General features: G+C 36.6%; 1 protein-coding gene across 10 annotated transcripts in view; it reads left to right on the top strand.

Moving 5' to 3' along the window:
• Positions 1-21,910, top strand: part of ANO4 (anoctamin 4) — a 445,901-nt gene that overhangs the window by 368,224 nt on the left and 55,767 nt on the right. For all 10 annotated transcript variants that reach the window (XM_032346621.1, XM_032346625.1, XM_032346622.1 and 7 more), the window contains 2 exons: positions 16,700-16,782; positions 19,201-19,341. In XM_032346621.1, the coding sequence (XP_032202512.1) occupies positions 16,700-16,782; positions 19,201-19,341 (224 nt within the window). The remainder of the gene's footprint in view (positions 1-16,699; positions 16,783-19,200; positions 19,342-21,910) is intronic.

Raw genomic sequence — 21,910 nt, 5'->3', positions numbered from 1 at the left:
CATATATGTATGGATCTACACCTGGAATTTTTTTAATCTACTTTTGTACTCTTAAAAAATCATTTTTATTAGCTATAATTGACACATATTAGTTTCAGGTATACAACATAGCGATTCAATATTTATATATGTTACAAAATGATAACCACAGTAACACTAGTTAACATCCATTTCCACACATTGTGACAGATTTTTATCTTAAGAATTTTGAGATCTACTCTTTTAGCAACTAACAATACATACTGTTAATTATAGACACCATGCTATATGTTATATTCTTAGGACATTTATTTTATAGTTTTATATTATATATTCAAAATATGTATATTTTATAGTAAAAATCTATACCATTTGACTCATTTTGCCCACCTCTGGAAACCACAATCTGTTTTCTGTACCTATGAACTTGGGGGTTTTGTTTCTTTCTTTGTGTTTAGACTCCATGTATAAATGAGATCATAAGCTTATTTTTTTTCCTATTTTATTTTTATTATTTTATTAAATTTTTTATTTTTTATAAAAATATAATATATTTTTATCCCCAGGGGTACAGGTCTGTGAATTGCCAGGTTTACACACTTCACAGCACTCACCATAGCACATACCCTCCCCAATGTCCATAACCCAACCCCCCCACCCCCCTACCCCCAGCAACCCTCAGTTTGGATCATAAACTTATTCTAATGAAAATTCAGAGTTTCTATATATGGTAGTGTCAGGAAGAGCGATGCTTCTATCCTTGCTCTTCTTTCTCAAGATTGCTTTGTGTATTTAGGGTCTCTTGCTATTCCTTATTATTTTAGGAGTTTTTTTATGTTTCTGTGAAAAATTCTATTGGAATTTTGATAGGGATTACATTGAATCTGTAGATTATGGACATATTAAAAATATTAATATTTCTTCCAGTCCATGAACATAGAATATCTTTCCATTTAGTTGTGTCTTCTTCAATTTCTTTCATCAGTGGTCTTACAGTTTTCAGTGTACAGATTTTTCAAACTCCTTATATATTTATTCTTATCTATTTTATTCTTTTTGATGCATTTATGTATTATATAAATTTTATATGTTGATTTTATATCCTGAAACTTTACTGAATTTGTTTATTAATTTTTTTATTAACCATTTTTTACTAGAGTCTTTGGGGTTTTCTATACATTATATTGTGTCATCTGCAAGTAGTAATAGTTTTATTTCTTCCTTTTCAATTAGGATGCCTTTCATTTCTTTTTCTTAACTAATTGTTATGGCTAGGACTTCCAGTACTATGTTGCTAAAAGTGGTGAGAGTGGCTATCCCTGTCTTGTTCTTTGTCTTTGAGGAAAATCTTCTAGCTTTTCACCATTGAGAATAATATTAGTTGTAGGTTTGTCATCCATGACCTTTAATAAGGTGAAGTCCATTCCCTTTATACTCACTTTGTTGAGAGTTTTTGTCATAAATGGATTTTGAATTTTGTCAAATGCTTTCTCCATATCTATTGAGAGGATCATAAGATTTGTATCCTTCATTTTGTTAATGTGGTCTGTCATGTTGATTGATTTATGGATGTCGAACCATCCTTGCATCCCTGGAATAAATCCCACTTGATCATAGTGAATGATCATTTTAGTGTAATGTTAAGTTTGATATTCTAATATTTATATTTTTAACTTTTTTTTGAGTTTTTATTTAAATTCTAGTTAGTTAACATATAGTGTAATATTGGTTTCAGGAGTAGAATTTGGTGACACATACAACACCCAGTGGTTTGCTGATATTTTATTGAGGATTTTGCATCTGTGTTCGTCTCAATATTGGCCTGTAGTTTTCTTTTATTGTGGCATCCTTGTCTAGTTTTGGTATCAGGGTAATTCTAGCCTCACAAAATGAATTTAGAAATGGTCCCTCCTAGGGGTACCTGAGTGGTTCAGTCGATTAAGATCTGACTCTGGGGGCGCCTGGGTGGCTCAGTGGGTTAAAGCCTCTGCCTTTGGCTCAGGTCATGATCTCGGGGTCCTGGGATTGAGTCCCGCATCAGGCTCTCTGCTCAGCAGGGAGCCTGCTCCCCTCTCTCTCTCTCTGCCTGCCTCTCCATCTACTTGTGATTTCTCTCTGTCAATAAATTAAAAAAAAAAAAAAAAAAGATCTGACTCTGGATTTCAGTTCAGGTTATGATCTCCAAGTCATGGAATCAAGCCCCACATCTGGCTCCACACCCAGCATGGAGTCTGCTTGGGTTTCTCTTCCTTTGCCCCTCCCCCCACTCACTCATTCTTGTTCTCTCTCTCTCTAAAATAAATAAATCTTAAAAAAAAAAAAGAAATTTTTCCTCCTCTTCTATTTTTCTTCAAGAATTTGAGAAGGATTATTATTAATTCTTTAAATATTTGGTAGAATTCCACAGTGAAGCTGTCTAGTACTTGACTTTTGCTTGTTGGGATATGTGTACCTTTATGGCAATAAACACTCTCTCTTGATTATTGTAGCATAATAGTGGGCCTTGAAATGTTATTCTTTTTAAACATTGTTTTGGCTATATTAGGGACTTTGAATTTCCATATATATTTTAGAATCAATTTGTCAGTTTCTACCAGAAAAGATGTTGATACTTTGAGTGTAATAGAGTTGAATCAAGAGATCATTTTGGGAAGGTTGAAAAGTCAATATCAAATATGTCTATCTATGAACATTATTTAACTTTTTATTTATGTGATCCATAATTTCTCTGGGCAATTTTATATTAGTTTCAATGTATAGTTTGGGATATTGTGTTAAATTTATCACTAATATTTTTTAATTTTTTCATAAATAGTTTTATTTCTATAATGTTAATTTCCAGTTTCATTACTAATATGTAAAAATACAATTGACTTTTGTACATTTACCTCATATCCTGGAAATATCCTCACTTATAAGTGCTACTAACTCTCATAGATTCCTTAGGATTTTCAACATAGATGATTGTGACATTTATAAATACAATTTTGTTTCTTCTTTTCTAATCCATATGGGCCTAATTTTTTCTTGCCTTATTACAGTGACAGAATAATGTTAGATAGAAGTTATAATGTCAGACATCCTTTCCTTGTTTTCAGTGTTGAGGGGAATATATTGTCTTATACTATTAAGTATGATAGAAAATATAAGTTTTTGTAAATAACACTTTATCAAGTTGGGGAATTTTACTTTATTTCTCGGGGCTGAATTTTTATCATGAATGGGTATGGAGTTTGTTAAAAGCTTTCATCTCTATTAATAAGATAATCCTGTTTTTTATAAAGATGTTTGATATATTCATTAAATTGATTTACTTTCAAACACTACAGTGACACTGAATTACAAAACAAACCCACTTCATTGTAATATACAGTTGACTCTTTTTTTTTTTTTAAAGATTTTATTTATTTATTTGACAGACAGATCACAAGTAGGCAGAGAGGCAGGCAGAGAGAGAGGAGGAAGCAGGCTCCCCACTGAGCAGAGAGCCCGATGCGGGGCTTGATCCCAGGACCCTGAGATCATGACCTGAGCCGAAGGCAGAGGCTTTAACCCACTGAGCCACCCAGGCGCCCCTACTCTTGACAGTGTGGAGATTAGGTTCACCAACACCTTTGCAGCTGAAAATCTACATATAACTTTTGACTCTCTCAAAACTTAAGTACTGATAACCTACTATTGATTGGAAGCCTGACCAATAACATGAAGGGTGAATTAATACATATTTTATATGTTATATATATTATATGTTGTATTCTTATAATAAAATAAGCTAAAGAAAAGAAAACATTATTTAAAAAATCATGAATTGCTGGCTTTGGCAGCACATGTACTAAAAAGTCGTGAGGAAGAGAAATTATGTTTAGAGTAACTGTATCCAAAAAGCTATATAGGTGAACCCATACAAATAAAACCCATGTTGTTCAAGGGTCAAATGTATTATCTTTTTTCTATAGTTGTGTATTTGATCTGCTAAAATATTTTTAGGATTTTGCATCTATCTTCATAAAGGTTGTCTGTAATTTTCTTCTGGTGTTTTTTTTGGCTATGAGGTAATGTGGCCACATAGAATGACTTAGATGTTCTTTTTTTCTGTTTTCCGGAGAGATTTATATAAAAATGATATTACTTCTTTCTTACGTTTGGTAGAATTCACCAGTAAAGCCACTTGGGCTTAGAATTTTCTTTGCAGGATAGTGTTTAATACAAACTTAATCTCCTTAACAGATGGAGCTCTTTAGATTATCTATTTCTTCCTGTCTTCAAGGATTCTGTCATTTTATCTAAATGTGTGAACTTACTGGGATAAATTTGTTCATAATAATCTCAGATTTTACCTTTTGTGGGACAATCTGTGATCTCATTTTATTCATTCCTGAAATTATAGTTCATGTCTTTCTCTTGTTTTCCTATTCATTCTGCATAGGAATTTATCAGTTATATTGATCTTTCCATGAACAAGTTTTTGATGTTAATGGTGTTTTTATATTGTCCTTATGTTTTCTTTTTTATTAATTTCTGCTGTTATGTTTCCTTCCTCATGCTTACTTTGGGTTTAATTAGCTCCTTTTCTAAAAAATTTCTTAAGGTGAATGCCTAGTTTGCCAATGTGAGATCTTTCCTCTTTTAAAATATGAGTTTAATGTTATAAACTTCCTCTAAGTGCTGCTTTAGTTGCATCCTCTGCATTATATTTTCATTTTTAATGAGTTCAAAATATTTTATAATTTCCATTCTGATTTTCTCTTTGACCCATGAGTTATATAGATGGGTGTTGCTTAATTCCAAAAAATTAAGGAGATTTTATAGATATCTGCTTCCTATTGATATTTAGTTTAACTCAGAGAACATATTTTAGATGATTTCAATCCTTTTAAATTTACTGAAATTTGTTTTATAGCCCTCAATATGGCATCTCAACAAATGTCTCATGCCCATTCGAAAAGACTATATATTATGCTGTTGTTAAGTTTTATGTTTTGTAAGTTTCATTTGGGTCCACTTGGTTGATTTTGTTTTAATCATCTATATTTATACTAATTCCAACTTTATTTGTGGATTCTTCTAGTTTGCCTTTCAGTTATATCAAGATTTTGCCTCATGTATTTTAAATATAGGATGGTTATGTCTTCTGGAGGCCCCTTAGTCATTATGAAATTTTCCTCATTATTCCCAATAATATTTCTTGTTTTCAAGTAATCTTTGATATTAATACTGCCATGTCAGTCTTTCTTGATTTGGATTTGTATGGTATCTTTTTCTTTCATTTACATATGTATCCATGTCTTTATATTTAAAGTGTTTCATACACAAATAATAGGAAGTCTTACTTTTTTTTCCAGTCCAAAGATCTCTGCTTTTTCATTAGCATTTTTATACCAATACATTCAATGTAATTATCAATATATTTGGTTTAAATACATGTTCTTTTTATTCATTTTATATGTGTCCCATATGCTGTTGTTTTATTTTCCATCATTTTCTCTCCTTTTGAATTAGATATTTTCATGATTTAATTTTATCTCCACTATTGATTTATTAGTTATACTTCTTTGTTTTACTCTTATAATGGTTTCAAGGATTTATAATATACACCTTTCATTTATAACAACCTATTTTCTTTTTTTTTTTTAATTTATTTATTTATTTTTATTTTTATTTTTATTTTTTTTTATTTTTTATTTTTTTTATTTCCAGCATAACAGTATTCATTATTTTTTCACCACACCCCGTGCTCCATGCAATCCGTGCCCTCTATAATACCCACCACCTGGTACCCCAACCTCCCACCCCCCGTCCCTTCAAAACCCTCAGATTGTTTTTCAGAGTCCATAGTCTCTCATGGTTCACCTCCCCTTCCAATTTCCCCCAACTCCCTTCTCCACTCTAAGTCCCCATGTCCTCCATGCTATTTGTTATGCTCCACAAATAAGTGAAACCATATGATAATTGACTCTCTCTGCTTGACTTATTTCACTCAGCACAATCTCTTCCAGTCCCCTCTATGTAGATACAAAAGTCGGGTATTCATCCTTTCTGATGGAGGCATAATACTCCACAGTGTATACGGACCACATCTTCTTTATCCATTCCTCCGTTGAAGGGCATCTTGGTTCTTTCCACAGTTTGGTGACCGTGGCCATTGCTGCTATAAACATTGGGGTACAGATGACCCTTCTTTTTACTACATCTGTATCTTTGGGTTAAATACCCAATAGTGCAATTGCAGGGTCATAGGGAAGCTCTATTTTTAATTTCTTGAGGAATCTCCATACTGTTTTCCAAAGTGGCTGCACCAACTTGCATTCCCACCAACAGTGTAAGAGGGTTCCCCTTTCTCCACATCCTCTCCAACACATGTTGTTTCCTGTCTTGCTAATTTTGGCCATTCTAATTGGAGTAAGGTAGTATCTCAATGTGGTTTTAATTTGAATCTCCCTGAGGGCTAGTGATGATGAACATTTTTTCATGTGTCTGATAGCCATTTGTATGTCTTGATTGGAGAAGTGTCTGTTCATATCTTCTGCCCATTTTTTGATATGTTTGCCTGTTTCGTGTATGTTGAGTTTGAGTTCATTGTAGATCCTGGACTCCTAGAGGAGAACATAGGCAGGAATCTCTTTGATATCAGCCACAGCAACTTCTTTCAAGATATGTCTCCAAAGGCAAAGGAAACAAAAACGAAAATAAACTTTTGGGACTTCATCAAAATCAAAAGCTTCTGCACAGCAAAGGAAACAGTCAAAAAAACAAAGAGGCAACCCATGGAATGGGAGAAGATATTTGCAAATGACAGTACAGACAAGGTTGATACTCACTTTAATTTTTATGAGATTAAGAGTCACTTATGGTTTGTCTCCTTCCCAATCCCATCTTGTTTCATTTTTAAAAGACATTGTTGCTGGATGTAGAATTCTAGTATTCTAGGTTAGCAGGGTTGGTTTTGTGTTGTTGTTTTTTTTCCTTTTCCCTTTCAATACTTTAGAACACAGGAGTGCTAAATCAGGAGTGAAGTATGCCTCTCAGGAGACATTAGACCATGTGTAGACACATTTTTGGTTTTCATTACTGAGAGAAAGGAGTGATACTGGCATCTGAATTTAGTGGGTAGACATCAGGGATGCTGCTAAATGTCATACAAAGCACAGAACAAAATGCCCCCCAAACAAAGAATTAATGGTCTACAATATCAATAGTATTGAGTTTGAGAAACATTGCTAAATTTACAGTCTTCCTTTGCTTGAAGTCATATGGGCTATGGCCTAGTTGAGTTTCTTTTGGAAAATCATCTGACAATTCTCTCAGATTCTCATTTAATCTGAAGATTAAAGTATCATCAACATATGGAATGTTTTGGTGTTGAAAAATAACTTATTTTTCGAGATAGTTGACACAATGTTAATTGTGTTAAGATTGAAAAACCCTGCCTTAAGAGATGCATTTTCATTGTGTGGAGACTTTCACAGTTTTTATAAGATGTCTGCATTTCTTCTTCTATAAGATGTCTTTTCTTTCTTCTTCTTTTTTTTCCCCCCCTATGTAAGATTTTCCTCCCTAGTATCTGCTTTGAAGATTTTTACTTCTTATTCTCGGGAATTTGACTGAGATGAGTTTTGATATAATTTTCTTTGTGTTTCTTATAATTAGGGTTTGTTAAGTTTCTTGCATCAATAGTTTAATTTTTATCAAATTTTGAAATTTTTCCAAAATCACTCAGTATTGTTCTACAGGTCACTTACTCCTTTTTCACATTTTTCATTTTTTTTTTAGTCTTTGTGTCATCTGTAATTGTTTCTATTGATTTGCCTTCAGATTCACTGATTTTTTTTTCTTCCTGAAATGTCTAGTCTTCTGTTAAACCTATTCAGTGTACTTTTCTTTTTATAACTTTCATTTTCCAATATCAAATCTCAGTCATTTAGAGCTTTTTATGCCTATATTACTCTTCTCATTGTATTCATGTTTTCATCTATCTTCTTGACATACAAAGCATACTTATAACAGTTGTTTTATCATCCTTGTTCTATCATTTCTGTCAGTTCTAGGCTGTCTCCCTGGGATTGAAATTTTCACCTGTTTATAGGCTTTATTTTCCTGCTTATTTGTATGTCTGGGAATTTTTTTATTAAACACAGAATAGTGTTGAATTTCATTTTTTGTTATGTTTCCTTACTGTTAGACTTTGTTCAGGTATATGATTAACTCTCTTGCAGCCCTATTAGGTCATCTCCAGACTTGTCATTAGCTTGTTAGTGTAGATCCAGAACCACTACTAGGGGATGATCTTTATGAGGCCTCTTATAACTTCTATGTGTTACAACATCTCTGTACTCTGACTAGTGGGATTGGAAATTTCTTTTGGCCCTCTGTGAATTCTGATGATTTTTTAGCTACCATCAAGCAGTTTCATGTAGTTTCAACCCATATGCATAAAGAGCAGAAGGCACTTCATTGATTTTGAGTTTTCTTTCAGTATAGTTCCCTTTTCTCTGGTACTCTGCCCCACAAACTCTTGCCACCTCATTCTCCCCACTTTAATCTCCCAAGCTTAGTAAGACCACTAGGCTCTGTTTGGACTCCTCTACCTGAATTGTAGCCTGTAAATGGCCTCCAAATAATGAGATGGTGTGATCCTAAGGCTCACCTTACTTATTTCTTTACTCTCAGGGATCACAGTCCTGTACTATCTCTTGTCCAGTTCTGAAAATAGTTGTTTTTTTACATTGGAGCAGTTAATCCTTATGGGTAGAAGCAAGAATCCTCAGTCTTCTGTAGCTTGATGGCTTTTTATAGAAGGCAAGCGCACACTCAGGCAGGGTCTCAGAGCATTGTGTTTACTTGGGGAAACTGCCATTATCCACAGTGTCTCTTCCAGTTCAGAAGCTCTTTTGGAATACCCAAAGCTAATTGGACTTGGGCAAACAGAAACCTCTTTTAAACTGTGCAAGCATTAGGGCATAATCCAGAATATGAAAATGTAAGTATATGATAGAGAATATTATTTTATAATGACCATCTAGAACACCTTCTTCCTATGTCAGAATAATTAGGAAGCCAAATTAATCATCATATGTTGTTTGAGCTTGGAAATCAGTGCAGCTAGTGAATCCCTAGCACAACAAAGGAATGCAATTAATAACTTAAATGAATGGAAAAAGGGAGCAAGAACTATTTTTTTCTGCTGAATACTTAGTTATCTTTATTTCATTTCATGGAGTACCCCTAGAGACTGGTTTATGTCCAAATGCCCATCTAATAATCTACATTAGATCAAACTGCAAAATTTGTATTCTTAGACCTTGTTTTTCCTAAGTTACAAATTGGCCACCCCCTATTTGGATATATTTACTTTCTCCTGAATCGTTCTAAAATTAATAATTAAGCTTCAGCTTCTTAAAATATAGTCACATTCCTGTTCTTTTCTTGGACCCTGAAACTAACTTCATCTTGGCATTTTGGGGTGTTTCACAAACTCTCTAGTCACTCAGTTACATTCACTTGTATTATTATTGCCCAAGTCCATCTCAGATGTTGCAAGTTAGCAACCAGTAAAAATAATCTGTTCCTCACTAATTTAAAAATATACAAATAAACTATTATTTTTACACTGAGATAGTTCACATGAAGATATATCTTTATGATTTCTCTTGAATAATTTAAAGATCTGGCCACAGTGCAGTCAATGGAAACTGAAGAATACCTATCACTTTATTTTCCGTACATACTCCCCAACTGGTCCTATTCCCTACCACTCCTTATCTTGCAGTTTCCTCTTCTAGGTTTTGTACTGCTGTGGTTGTTTTGGCATTTGAGTTTGTGATTCCTCACTAAGCTCATTCATTATGTGTAGATTTTATGAGTTAAAATCTTGGGAGGTGACCTCATTCCTCTAAGTTCTTAGGAAGCACATCTATGTAACTTCCCTGTACCTTCTCCAAATGAAAATTCTCAGAAAGTTATGAAGAACGGAAATAATGAAATCTGTTAGTATTATTCATTTCACTTTCTAAAAGAAGGAAATTAGAATTGGGAGAAAAATGACTGTGTGTAATTTCCTAGGAAGAGAATCATGTTGACTAGATTTCTGAAAATACTTTGAATCATCAGACAGCAGGACACTTTTCTGAAATAAAAATCACCTTTCCTTTTCCTATATAGTGCCCATTTTATTTTTGGCTCAATTCTTATTTTTATACAAATAGAACATAATCTTTTGACAAGTTAAGGAAAAAAAGCCTATAGGGTCTTTAAAAGCCTTTGGGATTTTTTTCAAAAATAAGAAATAAACATGTCTTTATAATTAATTTTCTAGCATTAGACACAATTCTTTTCTAGACTCCCAGGCTAGAAATTTTCCAAATGAAGAATCAAATTAGGCTTTTGAATACCTATTGTGTTATCAAAGGGCAAGAATTAGCAGCATGTATTCCTAGCAGCTTTGGGAATAAATGTAGGTTTTGCCCACATTTATTCCCACAGGCCTCCAAAGAAAAGTATAGATCTAAGGGAAGGATAGAGAATAAATGCCAGGTTCTCACAGGGAACATATAACCTGGGGTACGGTATTTTGGTTTTTATAACTAGTTTAAGCAAAGTGCTCTTGTGGTTCAAAGAGTAAGCTTTCTTTTTCTTTTTAGCTCTTCCTTATTCAGTAGAAATTAAAGGCCCCAGATTAGACTGTGACCTTCTAGCTACAAGGCAGATAGCACCCCTGGCTCTTACCCTAAATGCCATTTGCTCCTAGTCATTGTGATAGCCCAGATAATCCTGTTATGGGTTGAATTGTGTCCTCTGAAAGATATGGGTTTTTTTTTAATTTTTTTTATTTTTTTAAAGATTTTATTTATTTATTTGACAGACAGAGATCACAAGTAGGCAGAGAGGCAGGCAGAGAGAGAGAGAGAGGGAAGCAGGCTCCCTGCTGAGCAGAGAGCCCGATGTGGGACTCGATCCCAGGACCCTGAGATCATGACCTGAGCCGAAGGCAGCGGCTTAACCCACTGAGCCACCCAGGCACCCTGAAAGATATGTTTTAATCATAGCTTCCAGTACCTGTGCAAGTGACTTTATTTGGAAATAGGGTCTTTGAAGATGTAATCAATTTAAGACAATGTCATACTTTATTCCCAGTGTGGCTGGTGTCCCTACAAGAAGAGAAAATGGAGAGACAGACAATTACAGAGTAGAATGCCTTGTGAAGATAGGCAGGGAGATTGGAAGAGTGCTTCTGCAAGCCAAGGGATGCCAAAGATTTCTACCAACTACCAGGAGTTAGGGAAAAATGCATAGAAGATAGTCTCCCTCAGAGCCTCCAGTAGGACTTAACCCTGCCAAAACCTTGATTTTGAACTTCTAACCTCTGGAACTAGAGAATAAATTTGATGTTGTAAGCTCCCCCACCAAAAAAATAATAATAATAATAATAATAATAATAAATAAAAGGTGTATTAGGCCCAAATCCCAGTTGTCATTTACTAGCCATGTGACTTCTCTGGACCTCAGATTCTTCATTCATAGGATGATGAAAATAATACCCACCTTGACAGACTTTTGAAAAAATAAAACATAGTACCTAAAATGTAATAAATTATTACTATACAGTGACTAAATAGTACCATATTTCAATGCTGCCATGGAACCCAAGCTATACAGCTTAAAGGGGATCTTTTTCCTGCATAAAACTCTTGAAATGCCTTAGGAAGATGACAAAAAATAGTAATTCAGTGGGTTTTTCCTTTCTGTTTGCAAAATGTTAACCATAGTTGTACTTTCAAAAAAAAAACCTATATTATTTAGGATGAATACAGTTAACTGTGTAATACACAAAAATCCAAACCTAGATGTTTAATAGAACTCATGCACATGAGGGGTGCCTGGGGTGGCACAGTGGGTTAAGTTTCTGACTCCTGGTTTTGGTTCAGGTCGTGATCTCAGAGTTCTGGGATCAAGCCCCACATCAACTCCCTTCCTATACTCTCACACTCTCTCAAATAAAGAAATAAATCTTGAAAATAATAAAAAAAAATGCACATGAAACCCAACCAGGTATTTCTGGTTGTTAGCCTTCTACATGGTCATTTAAGTACCCAGGTTCCTTTTATTTGGTGGCTCTATGCTCTTCTGGATCCTTAGAATCTTCTCCATTCACCCCTCAAAAGGAGAAAAGAAGCATGGGATGATATTATTACTTTCTAATTTTTTTAGTCCAAAACTGACATACATCACTTGTGCTTAATTTCCATTTATCAAAATGTGGTGACATCTAATTGTAATAAAGGCTGGAAAATGTAATCTAACTATGACTAGAAAGATAAGAAGTTGGGCAAATACATAGAAGTCTGCTACAAATTGAAACTAACAATAATTGTTCTACTTAAGAAAGTGATAGTAGAGCATGGCCTGCTGAACACTCTGTCATGTCCTTTTTGTGTCCTTTATGGGATCTATGTCACAACCTTCTCAACTGTGTAAAATTCTGAGCCAGTGGTGTCCTGGTATTTGAACACAAACCTACCTGAACACTAACCTTGACCCTTCTTATACTTAAATTCAGAAGTCTCAGGTTTTTCTTTTCTTTTTTTTTTTATTGACATCTTTTTTTTTTCAGTGTTCTAAGACTCATTGCTTATGTACCACACCCAGTACTCCATGCAATACATGGGTATTAAGGAGGGCATGTATTGCAAGTCTCAGATTTTTCCAATGCTTCCACTAATATTGTGAGAGGCTTGCTATTTGGCACTGATGGTAATACATGGGATGAACTTCATTTGTACATAGGTTAGGTAGTAGTATGGGGTAGTATAGAGTAGAAAGGGGAGAGAAGAGAGCACACAAAACTCTGTCTTAAAACTAAGGACTTGATATTGCCCTATCTAAAATAGGTAAAGGAAGTAACTCGTAAGTTTTTTCACCTTCATGCCTCATGCAATGTCTCAGTGAGTAAATGGGGTGAGCATTCCAGGCTGGGAGATAGCTCTGCACACAGGGTCATTCAGGGACGCATAGTCCTACAAACAAGTTGTTTGCAGTCCTCCCAGGCCTTGACATTATTTGCATAATATCAGCTGAATTACTGGGGCTCCACCTATCCAAAAGGGTAAAGAGAATGTGGAAGAAGCACCCTCACTGTCTTAAGATATCAACAGGCAAGTGGCATTTATCACACTTTTCTGTTCACATTCCACTGTGAGAACTGTCTTGGGCCATATATATCCAACAGCAAGGAGATCTGAGAACTACAGTACAGGTGGGCAGCCACCTTTTACTGTGGAACAAGGCAAGAATGCATCTGAGAGGTAGGTAGTCCTTGCCACAGGATTCATGCAACCAAGTAATAATTAGAATGATACTGGGGTGCTTGGTGGCTCGGTCCATTAAATGTCCAACTCTTAATTTTGGGTCAGGTCATGATCTCAGGATCATGAGATTGAGTCCAGTGTTGGGCTCTCTGCTGGGTGTGGAGCCTACTTTGGATTTTTTTTTCTCTCTATCTCTCTGCCTCTCCCCTCCCCCAGTGCTCTTTCTCTATCCCTCTCTCTAAAAAGAAAGAACAGAGTGATATTTTATGGCAAGGCAAAAGAGAAGCATAATAAGTTTCAGTTTTTCATGTTTGTTATTATTTTACACTGCTATATAAAGCATTCACAAGATATAATTAGATGTTTTTCAAACTTATACCCTAATTTCTTATAAGATTTAGATAAATAAGAAAAGAAGAATTTGCCATATTGCTTTCATTTTCATGACATCATGTCATTTGTACATTTACTGTGCCTCTTGGATACCAGTCATTGTGCTAGACCCTGAGGAGATAAAGACAGCTAATATATATAGCCCATATTCTCAAGAGCCCACAACTAGTGATAGAAATGATCAAGTTTCTCTATTGTTTTTTAAGTGCTGAATGCTATGCTCAGCACTGACCTAGAGGTATCTGCACAACTCAGCATGGGTATAGAGAAGGTTCAAAGGAAATGGTTGCAGAACACACAGAGCCAAATCTGGAAACAAGAGTAGGAGTTGGCCAAATGGACACAAATAGGGAAGAACACTATAAACCAATGAAATAGTGTGGGCAAAGCTAAGAAAGTCATACAACAGCTCACCTGTGAAAACTGCTAGTGAGGTAGCCTGGAGTCTAGGGTACAAGTTGGGACAGAGAGAGTTTGACACAGGCAGAGTCATTAGGAGCCTTGCATCCTGAGCTGGTAGTGGGGGTTTTTCTGTAGGTGGTGTGGTTCCTTGATACCCAGACATGGCCAGACCTTGTTTTCAAAAAAGCATTATCTACATAGATAGATTGGAATCTAAGGACTTCAGAATGCTGGCAGTAAGGTTAAACATTCTGATACATTGAGAAAAAGATATTTTAGACCAAATTCTTGTGGAAAGAATTCCATATAGTAGAAAATCTTGCCAAACCCTTAGGAATTTCAAGTCTTTTGAGAATCAACCCCTGTAAGAAATAACTTTTTTTATTGTGTTCTTACTCACATCATTAGTTTTTGATGCAATATTCCAAGATTCATTGTTTACGTATAACACCCAGTGCTCCATGCGATACGTGCCCTCCTTAATACCACCACCAGGCTTACCCATTCCCCGACTCCCCTCCCCTCTAAAACCTTCAGTTTGTTTCTTGGAGTCCACAATCTCTTGTGGTTTGTCTCCACCTCCACCCCCCCTTCATTTTTCCTTTTCTTCTCCTAATGTCCTTCATGTTATTCCTTATGCTCCACAGGTAAGTTATACCATATAATTGACTTCCTCTGTTTGACTTATTTCACTCAGCATAATCTTTTCCACTCCCATCCATGTTGATGCAAAAATTGGGTATTTGTCCTTTTTGATGGCTGAGTAATATTCCCTTGTCTGAGTAATATTCCATTGTCTTCTTTATCCGTTCATCTGTTGAAGGGTATCTCAGCTCTTCCCACAGCAAGAAATAACTTTCTAATCAAACTTATAGTACTGAGTGGTTTAGTGGTAGAAGACAATTATATATATTAATGTAAAGCCATCTTCAAAGGAGACAAGTAGGAAAATGTGGATTTGTGATGTAAGGCAGCATATAACTAGACACATTCAAAGTGCAGTGGGCTCCCAGGGCTGTGAGTATTTAAGCAAGGGAATTTAAATCATGAAGTAATAAGGGTATGGGATTGAATATTTGCCTTGAAAGGAGACAATCTATATTGGATTATATCCTCACTCATGGTTAGAGATAGCATTAGATTCTTCCTCAAATGCAAAACACAAGACAATAGCAATTGTACAAGCAACTAATTTCTTCCCATCCTCCCAAGTCCTGGAAGGGAGGAAGATGAGTATTAGCCACAAAAGGGAATTATTGGTTAGAGCTTCTCTCTCCTTCATGTAGGATTCTGCACCTGCTGGGGAAAAGAAAGGTGGTGGAATGTTTCTGACAGCCACTGGTCTGTCTTAGAAGTCATTTCCTTCAAATGAGACCCACAAGTGGGTTGGTAGGGCTTGCTGGGAGCAGCAGCAGTCAGTGATACAAACAGGATGCTCTCCTGTGTCCTCAGGCTGTCCCAGAATGGTCCCGCCTCAGGCTTCTCTGAGGTCACAGGCTACAGTTCTGACTTTTCATGAAGAATAGCCACACATTCAAGGACTAGCTGCTTTGTCGATTTAAGGCCAGGGCAGACTCTGGAAACAAAAAAGAAAGTCTCTTTAGAAAGCACCATTTTCTTGGGGGTCCAGAGAACCTTATATAATAATTGTCCCGGGGGCCCATGCAAAGACAATTGGTAAGGCAGAAAGTTAACATAGCAGGCATGCTTTAGAAAATCCTGCCTACCAGATTGGCCCTGGACTCTTGCCTCTGTAAGTCTAAGTACCATAGCAAGGCCCAGGAGAGATGGATCTACCAGTTCTGTCTCCTGGGTGTTTCTGTGATATCTTTTGTTGCAGTCATCCTCAAAGTTTGAGTGTGCATGTATGTGTATATGTTGTGCGTCCTATCATTTGGCTTGTGACTTCCAAGACAGCAAGGTTATGTCTTGATTATTTTTTCCCTTCTGTCATTTGTATAATAATTGAACTGTAGAAAGTTACTTTGGCTGAATGAGGATAAACTTCCATAATTCCCTGAGTGGGAAAGCCAGCTACCCCATACCTCATTTAAAAAAAAAAGGATCTTGACAAAATTTGCACACGATTTTCCCTTTAATGTGACAAAAAGAGAAATAGTTTGGGGAAAATATTAAAATAATAAAATTATTTCTTTCAAAGAAATAGTAAAATATGTTTTACATAGATATTTGTTGGGAAGAAGATGTGGGAGACAATCTCTGCTAGTCAAATACATGAAACTGCTAAGTTTTATTTTGGCCTTTCTGCCCTTACCGCCCCCTCACTTTTAAAAATAAATATTCTATCAATGAGAAAGATGTTGGTAACCTAGTTTTCTATATTTTTATATCCCAGGAGCTTTGTTATTATAAGTCTTTTCTGCCTCAACTTGCAAATCAGCTTAATTTAATTCTAAATGAAATCTCGAATTTTTCATTATGTTTGACACAAGCTTAGTAATTCTCTGAAAAGGTCTTTGTTAAATGAAGCTTAGCTAGAAATTCTGATATTCAGGGATGCTTACACAAACAACTGTCATTCTCTGCAATGAGTTCATTATTCAATGACAGTTAACAGCATTGTTTTATTTAAAAATGTCTTTGTGTTTCTCTTCTTGTTCCAGCGACAGTTTTCCTGGAGTTCTGGAAAAGACGGCGAGCTGTAATTGCTTATGACTGGGATCTGATCGACTGGGAAGAAGAGGAGGTTTGTATTACTTACCTCAGAATTTTTCAAAAAGCAAATCAACGAATATACAGTCCTCTTGAGTTATCACTCTGCTCTGTGACAGAAGCCAGGTTTACTCATAAAGCATGTCAATACCTGTGTTTGCAAAAAACTTCAGGTAGTATAAAAAAGAACAGACTATAAAAGAAAGAAGAGACAACATTGTGATCGCTTACTGGATTAAGATTCCATGGCTAAGTAAAGCATTTCACTTGTAGGTGGAGACATCAGAAGCATTAGTAGTAAGATTTGTTTAGTTTTCTTTTTTTTTTCATTTGTTTATTTTCAGCATAACAGTATCATTATTTTTTCACCACACCCAGTGCTCCATGCAATCTGTGCCCGCTCTAATACCCACCACCTGGTACCCCAACCTCCCACCCCCCCGCCACTTCAAACCCTTCAGATTGTTTTTCAGAGTCCATAGTCTCTCATGATTCACCTCCCCTTGTTTAGTTTTCTTAAATAGTGTTCTTTACTTTAACAGGAGAGTATTAATTAGTCTTACAGCTCTAGGAATATGGAAGGAAACGTCATGAGAGAATTCCAGGGAAATGTTTCTGAGAGCTCTCCAGAACCCTGGACAGTGCTCAGAGCAGCAAAGGCTCAAATGCATGACCTCAAGTCCTTAAATACTGAGTAGAAACTACTCCTCAAATGTCCTCCACCGTGGAAGGGTCTAAATGCCACTTATTCTAGCCTGTGGCACTCAGATGGCTGTGCAGAAAAGCCCAAACTTGCTGCAAGCCTTCTTCATGGAAAATCCAGGGTATTAGGTTGCTGGGGCTCCCATAACAAAGGACCACAGACTGGGTGCCTTAAACAACAGAAATTAGTTGCTCACGTTTCTGGAGGCTAGAAGTCTGAGATCAAGGCATTGGCACAGTTGGTTTCTTCTAAGGGCTGTGAGGGCAGGATCTGTTGCAGGCTCCTCTCTTGGGCTTCTAGACTGCTCTCTGCTCCCTCTGTGTTCTATCATCATTTATCTGTGCACGTCCATGTCTAAGTTTTTTATAAAAGGCCAGTCATATTAGGGGTCACTCTAATGATTTCATTTGACCTTAATTACCTCTGTAAAGACTGTCCAAATCAGTCACACTCTGAGGTACTGTGGCTTAGGACTTCAACAAATGAATTTGTAGGGGGAGGGGGAGACACAATTTAGCCCTTAACATGCAGAAACATAGGTCTAGCTCCTGACTCACCACAAATCCCTGGATAATTAACTCAGTGACTCTTAGATGACACTCACAGCCTGATAAATTCAGAGTTTCCTAAAGAAACAGAAGATTCCAGGTCCTATTCTGTTTATATCTTCAAGTGTCACTTCCTAAAAGAAGTGAAAGAAGGCAGAACCTGTTTATTACTGTATCTCCCCTCTCTCCTTCCCCATTACCTGTCACTAAGTGAAGTCCAGCCCTGGGTTTATTCTGCAGCAGGAGTGAGGCTGCCCTTCCTTCTACACACACAGGCTACTGCCAAACTGTGCCCATTGTCCGGAGCCCGTTTTCTGTCAGCTTCTTCACTTTCTGTCAGTGTCTCCATCTGAGCCCTGAGTTTCTGCCTGGGTTAACTTAATCTCCATTTCACCAGACTTTCCTCTCATTTTCCCTCCTCTTGCAATACATTCATGTAGAATAGGTACTTAATTAACCAGAACCACTTTAGCATACCCTCTTGCTGATTTCCTGTTTCTAATCCCATAATTGCTTTTTAGTCAGAAGCTTTTCACATTAGATGGAGCTCAACTAAATGAAACAAAGCCTCAGCTTGATTTAGAATTAGAGCTGCCTTGATTTTAGCTGGATTTGAAAGAGGTTTACCTGGTTTTCAATAATGAGTAGTACATTTAAAATCTACTGGATAAAGGTGAATGACTCTTACAGGAGCTTATTAAAAAATAGGTTTACCATATTTCTGGCTGCCTCAATTAAAAAAATTTAATTGTAGGAGAAAACTAAGAATTATATTTGTCATTATAACTCACAACATGAATTCTAGACATTTTGCTGTTCAGAAACTTTCTTTGCCCTTTACATTCCCTGGCAATAAAGTAAAAGTTTAGTAGTTCTTTCAAACTGCTTAGAATAGTAGAGTTGGTCCCTTTTCTCATTCTCTTTGTTTCTTTAAGCACAGTTTAATAAGATAATATAGACACTTAACTACTAGTCTAAATTATACCGCCTTGGTGATAATAAGTCTGAATCATTACCCTTTAGATTTTCTTCAAGTTGCCAATGCCCAGACATTTAAACCTAGGTCTCTGAGCCCACCTCACTGATTGATTAGTGTGGTAGCTGTTGATTCAGTTTATAATAGAGTAAAAAAAAAATGTCCTTTTATTGTGTGTATGTATTTCTCCAGTGCTTAAAAAAAATGTGTCTGTCTGTTCTTCAGGAAGAAATACGGCCCCAGTTCGAAGCGAAGTACTCCAAGAAAGAGCGAATGAATCCTATTTCAGGAAAGCCAGAACCATATCAAGCATTTGCAGATAAATGCAGCCGACTTATTGTTTCTGCATCTGGGATATTTTTTATGGTTTGAAACTTTTCTTTTTTTTTTTTTTAATTTATTTTTTATTTATTTTCAGCATAACAGTATTCACTGTTTTTGCACCACACCCAGTGCTCCATGCAATCTGTGCCCTCTCTAATACCCACCACCTGGTTCCCCCAACCTCCACCCCCCCCCGCCACTTCAAACCCCTCAGATTGTTTTTCAGAGTCCATAGTCTCTCATGGTTCACCTCCCCTTCCAATTTCCCCTAACTCCCTTTTTTTTTTTTAATTTTTTATTTTTTATAAACATATATTTTTATCCCCAGGGGTACAGGTCTGTGAATCACCAGGTTTACACACTTCACAGCACTCACCAAAGCACATACCCTCCCCAATGTCCATAATCCCACCCCTTTCTCCCAAACCCCCTCCCCCCAGCAACCCTCAGTTTGTTTTGTGAGATTAAGAGTCACTTATGGTTTGTCTCCCTCCCAATCCCATCTTGTTTCATTTATTCTTCTCCTACCTACTTAAGCCCCCATGTGGCTAAAATCAACAAGTCAGGAAATGACAGATGCTGGCGAGGATGCGGAGAAAGGGGAACCCTCCTACACTGTTGGTGGGAATGCAAGCTGGTGCAGCCACTCTGGAAAACAGCATGGAGGTTCCTCAAAATGTTGAAAATAGAACTGCCCTATGACCCAGCAATTGCACTATTGGGTATTTACCCTAAAGATACAAACGTAGTGATCCAAAGGGGCACGTGCACCCGAATGTTTATAGCAGCAATGTCCACAATAGCCAAACTATGGAAAGAATAGATGTCCATCAACAGATGAATGGATCAAGAAGATGTGGTATATATACACAATGGAATACTATGCAGCCATCAAAAGAAATGAAATCCTGCCATTTGCGACAACATGGATGGAACTAGAGCGTATCATGCTTAGCGAAATAAGTCAAGCAGAGAAAGACAACTATCCTGATATGAGGAAGTGGTGATGGTTTGAAACTTTTCTACAAAACTCTTTGTTTCATAAAGTACAAACTTGTAGCACGGTATCAACAATAATTATATTGGGTATTTGCATAATTTTACAAAACATTTTTACACATTCTTTTATTTACTCCTCACAAAGACTCTCTGAGATGGTCAGAGATAGTACCGCTGTCCCGTGTTCCAAATGGAGCCACTGAGACTTTAGAAGGATAAGGGGCTTGTTCAGGATGAGCCAGGAAACAGCCAAGAGCTCCAGTTCTTTCTGCTTGCCTCTCTGTGCCTTGCTTAAAGGACATAAGAGTTGAGATAGGACCTGCAGTAGTGTTTTTCAAAGCTTTTGCTCACCATGCCCATATAAGAACTACATTCTCTGTCATAACCCAGTGCCAGGAGATGTAGGAGAAGAATAAATGAAACAAGATGGGATTGGGAGGGAGACAAACCATAAGTGACTCTTAATCTCACAAAACAAACTGAGGGTTGCTGGGGGGAGGGGGGCCCAGGAGAAGGGGGGTGGGGTTATAAACATTGGGGAGGGTATGTACTATGGTGAGTGCTGTGAAGTGTGTAAACCTGGCGATTCATAGACCTGTACCCCGGGGGATAAAAATATATGTTTATTTAAAAAAATTAAAAATTAAAAAATTTTAAAAAATTAAAAAAAATAAACAGTAACTGAAACAATGCTCATCTTTGCAATATGCAATACTCTGATTTTTTTTTTGTTTTATTGTAGTCTGTTTTTTTTAATGCCAACCATAACCTCCTAAAATTGACTTCTAGATTCACTAACGGTTATGTCAGTTTGGAAAACACTACCTTGAACCTGGGTTGTTGGCTTTTCCTAAAAAGAAGTCTTTGGTGATCAACTTTGACCCTGTTAACCACCGAACAAAACTTATGCAAATTTTTCAGAAATGTCACATTTAGAACCTTAAATGGTGGTTACGATTCTCCTTTCCTGTTTTCAAATGATGAGTGTGTAAACAGGTGTTGTAGATCAATAGATTATGAAGGACAAGATGGTGGCAAATCTAGACACATTACCCACCCTTTAGCCAAAGAAACTGGAGAGATGAAAGGGTAGGCAGCATGCCCAATCTTGGCTCAGACCAAGATTCAAATCCACACCTTTCTGCAGACACTGCTCTGTAAGTAATTGTGTCATGCTTCGACTTTCGTAAGTATTCACATTTATTGTCTTGCTTTTTGTTTTTTACAAGACCTGTAGATGTAGAGTGAGCTTTTCTTGCTCTGCAGATGGGCAACCTAGAGCAAAGGAAGCCAAAGCCACAAACTATGTGCCCACAGTCACAGTGCTAGGTAGAAGCTGAGCCATGACCCAGACCTGACTTCTGAGTCCAGTGAGCTGTCCATTCCACCACATTGCCACCCTGTCTGAAAGTCAGGGTAGATTTCACTGATCTCCCCATCAGTGATGGAGATTAAGATGTAGGCAATTATTGTTGTTGTTGTAATTTTTGCCAGTTCCAGCTCAAGCTTTATACTCAAACTTTTAGAGCATGTCACTCATAGAAAGCCAAAAACAGTTGGTGTAAAACAGAAGAATGCTTCTAGCAATCTCTAAGTCAGCAGAGTGCATGCT

This window comes from Mustela erminea, chromosome 6 (genome assembly GCF_009829155.1).
Source record: "Mustela erminea isolate mMusErm1 chromosome 6, mMusErm1.Pri, whole genome shotgun sequence".
Taxonomy (NCBI): Eukaryota; Metazoa; Chordata; class Mammalia; order Carnivora; family Mustelidae; genus Mustela; species Mustela erminea.
Note: the sequence above shows the minus strand (reverse complement) of the source record. Positions and strands in the feature narration are given on the sequence as shown.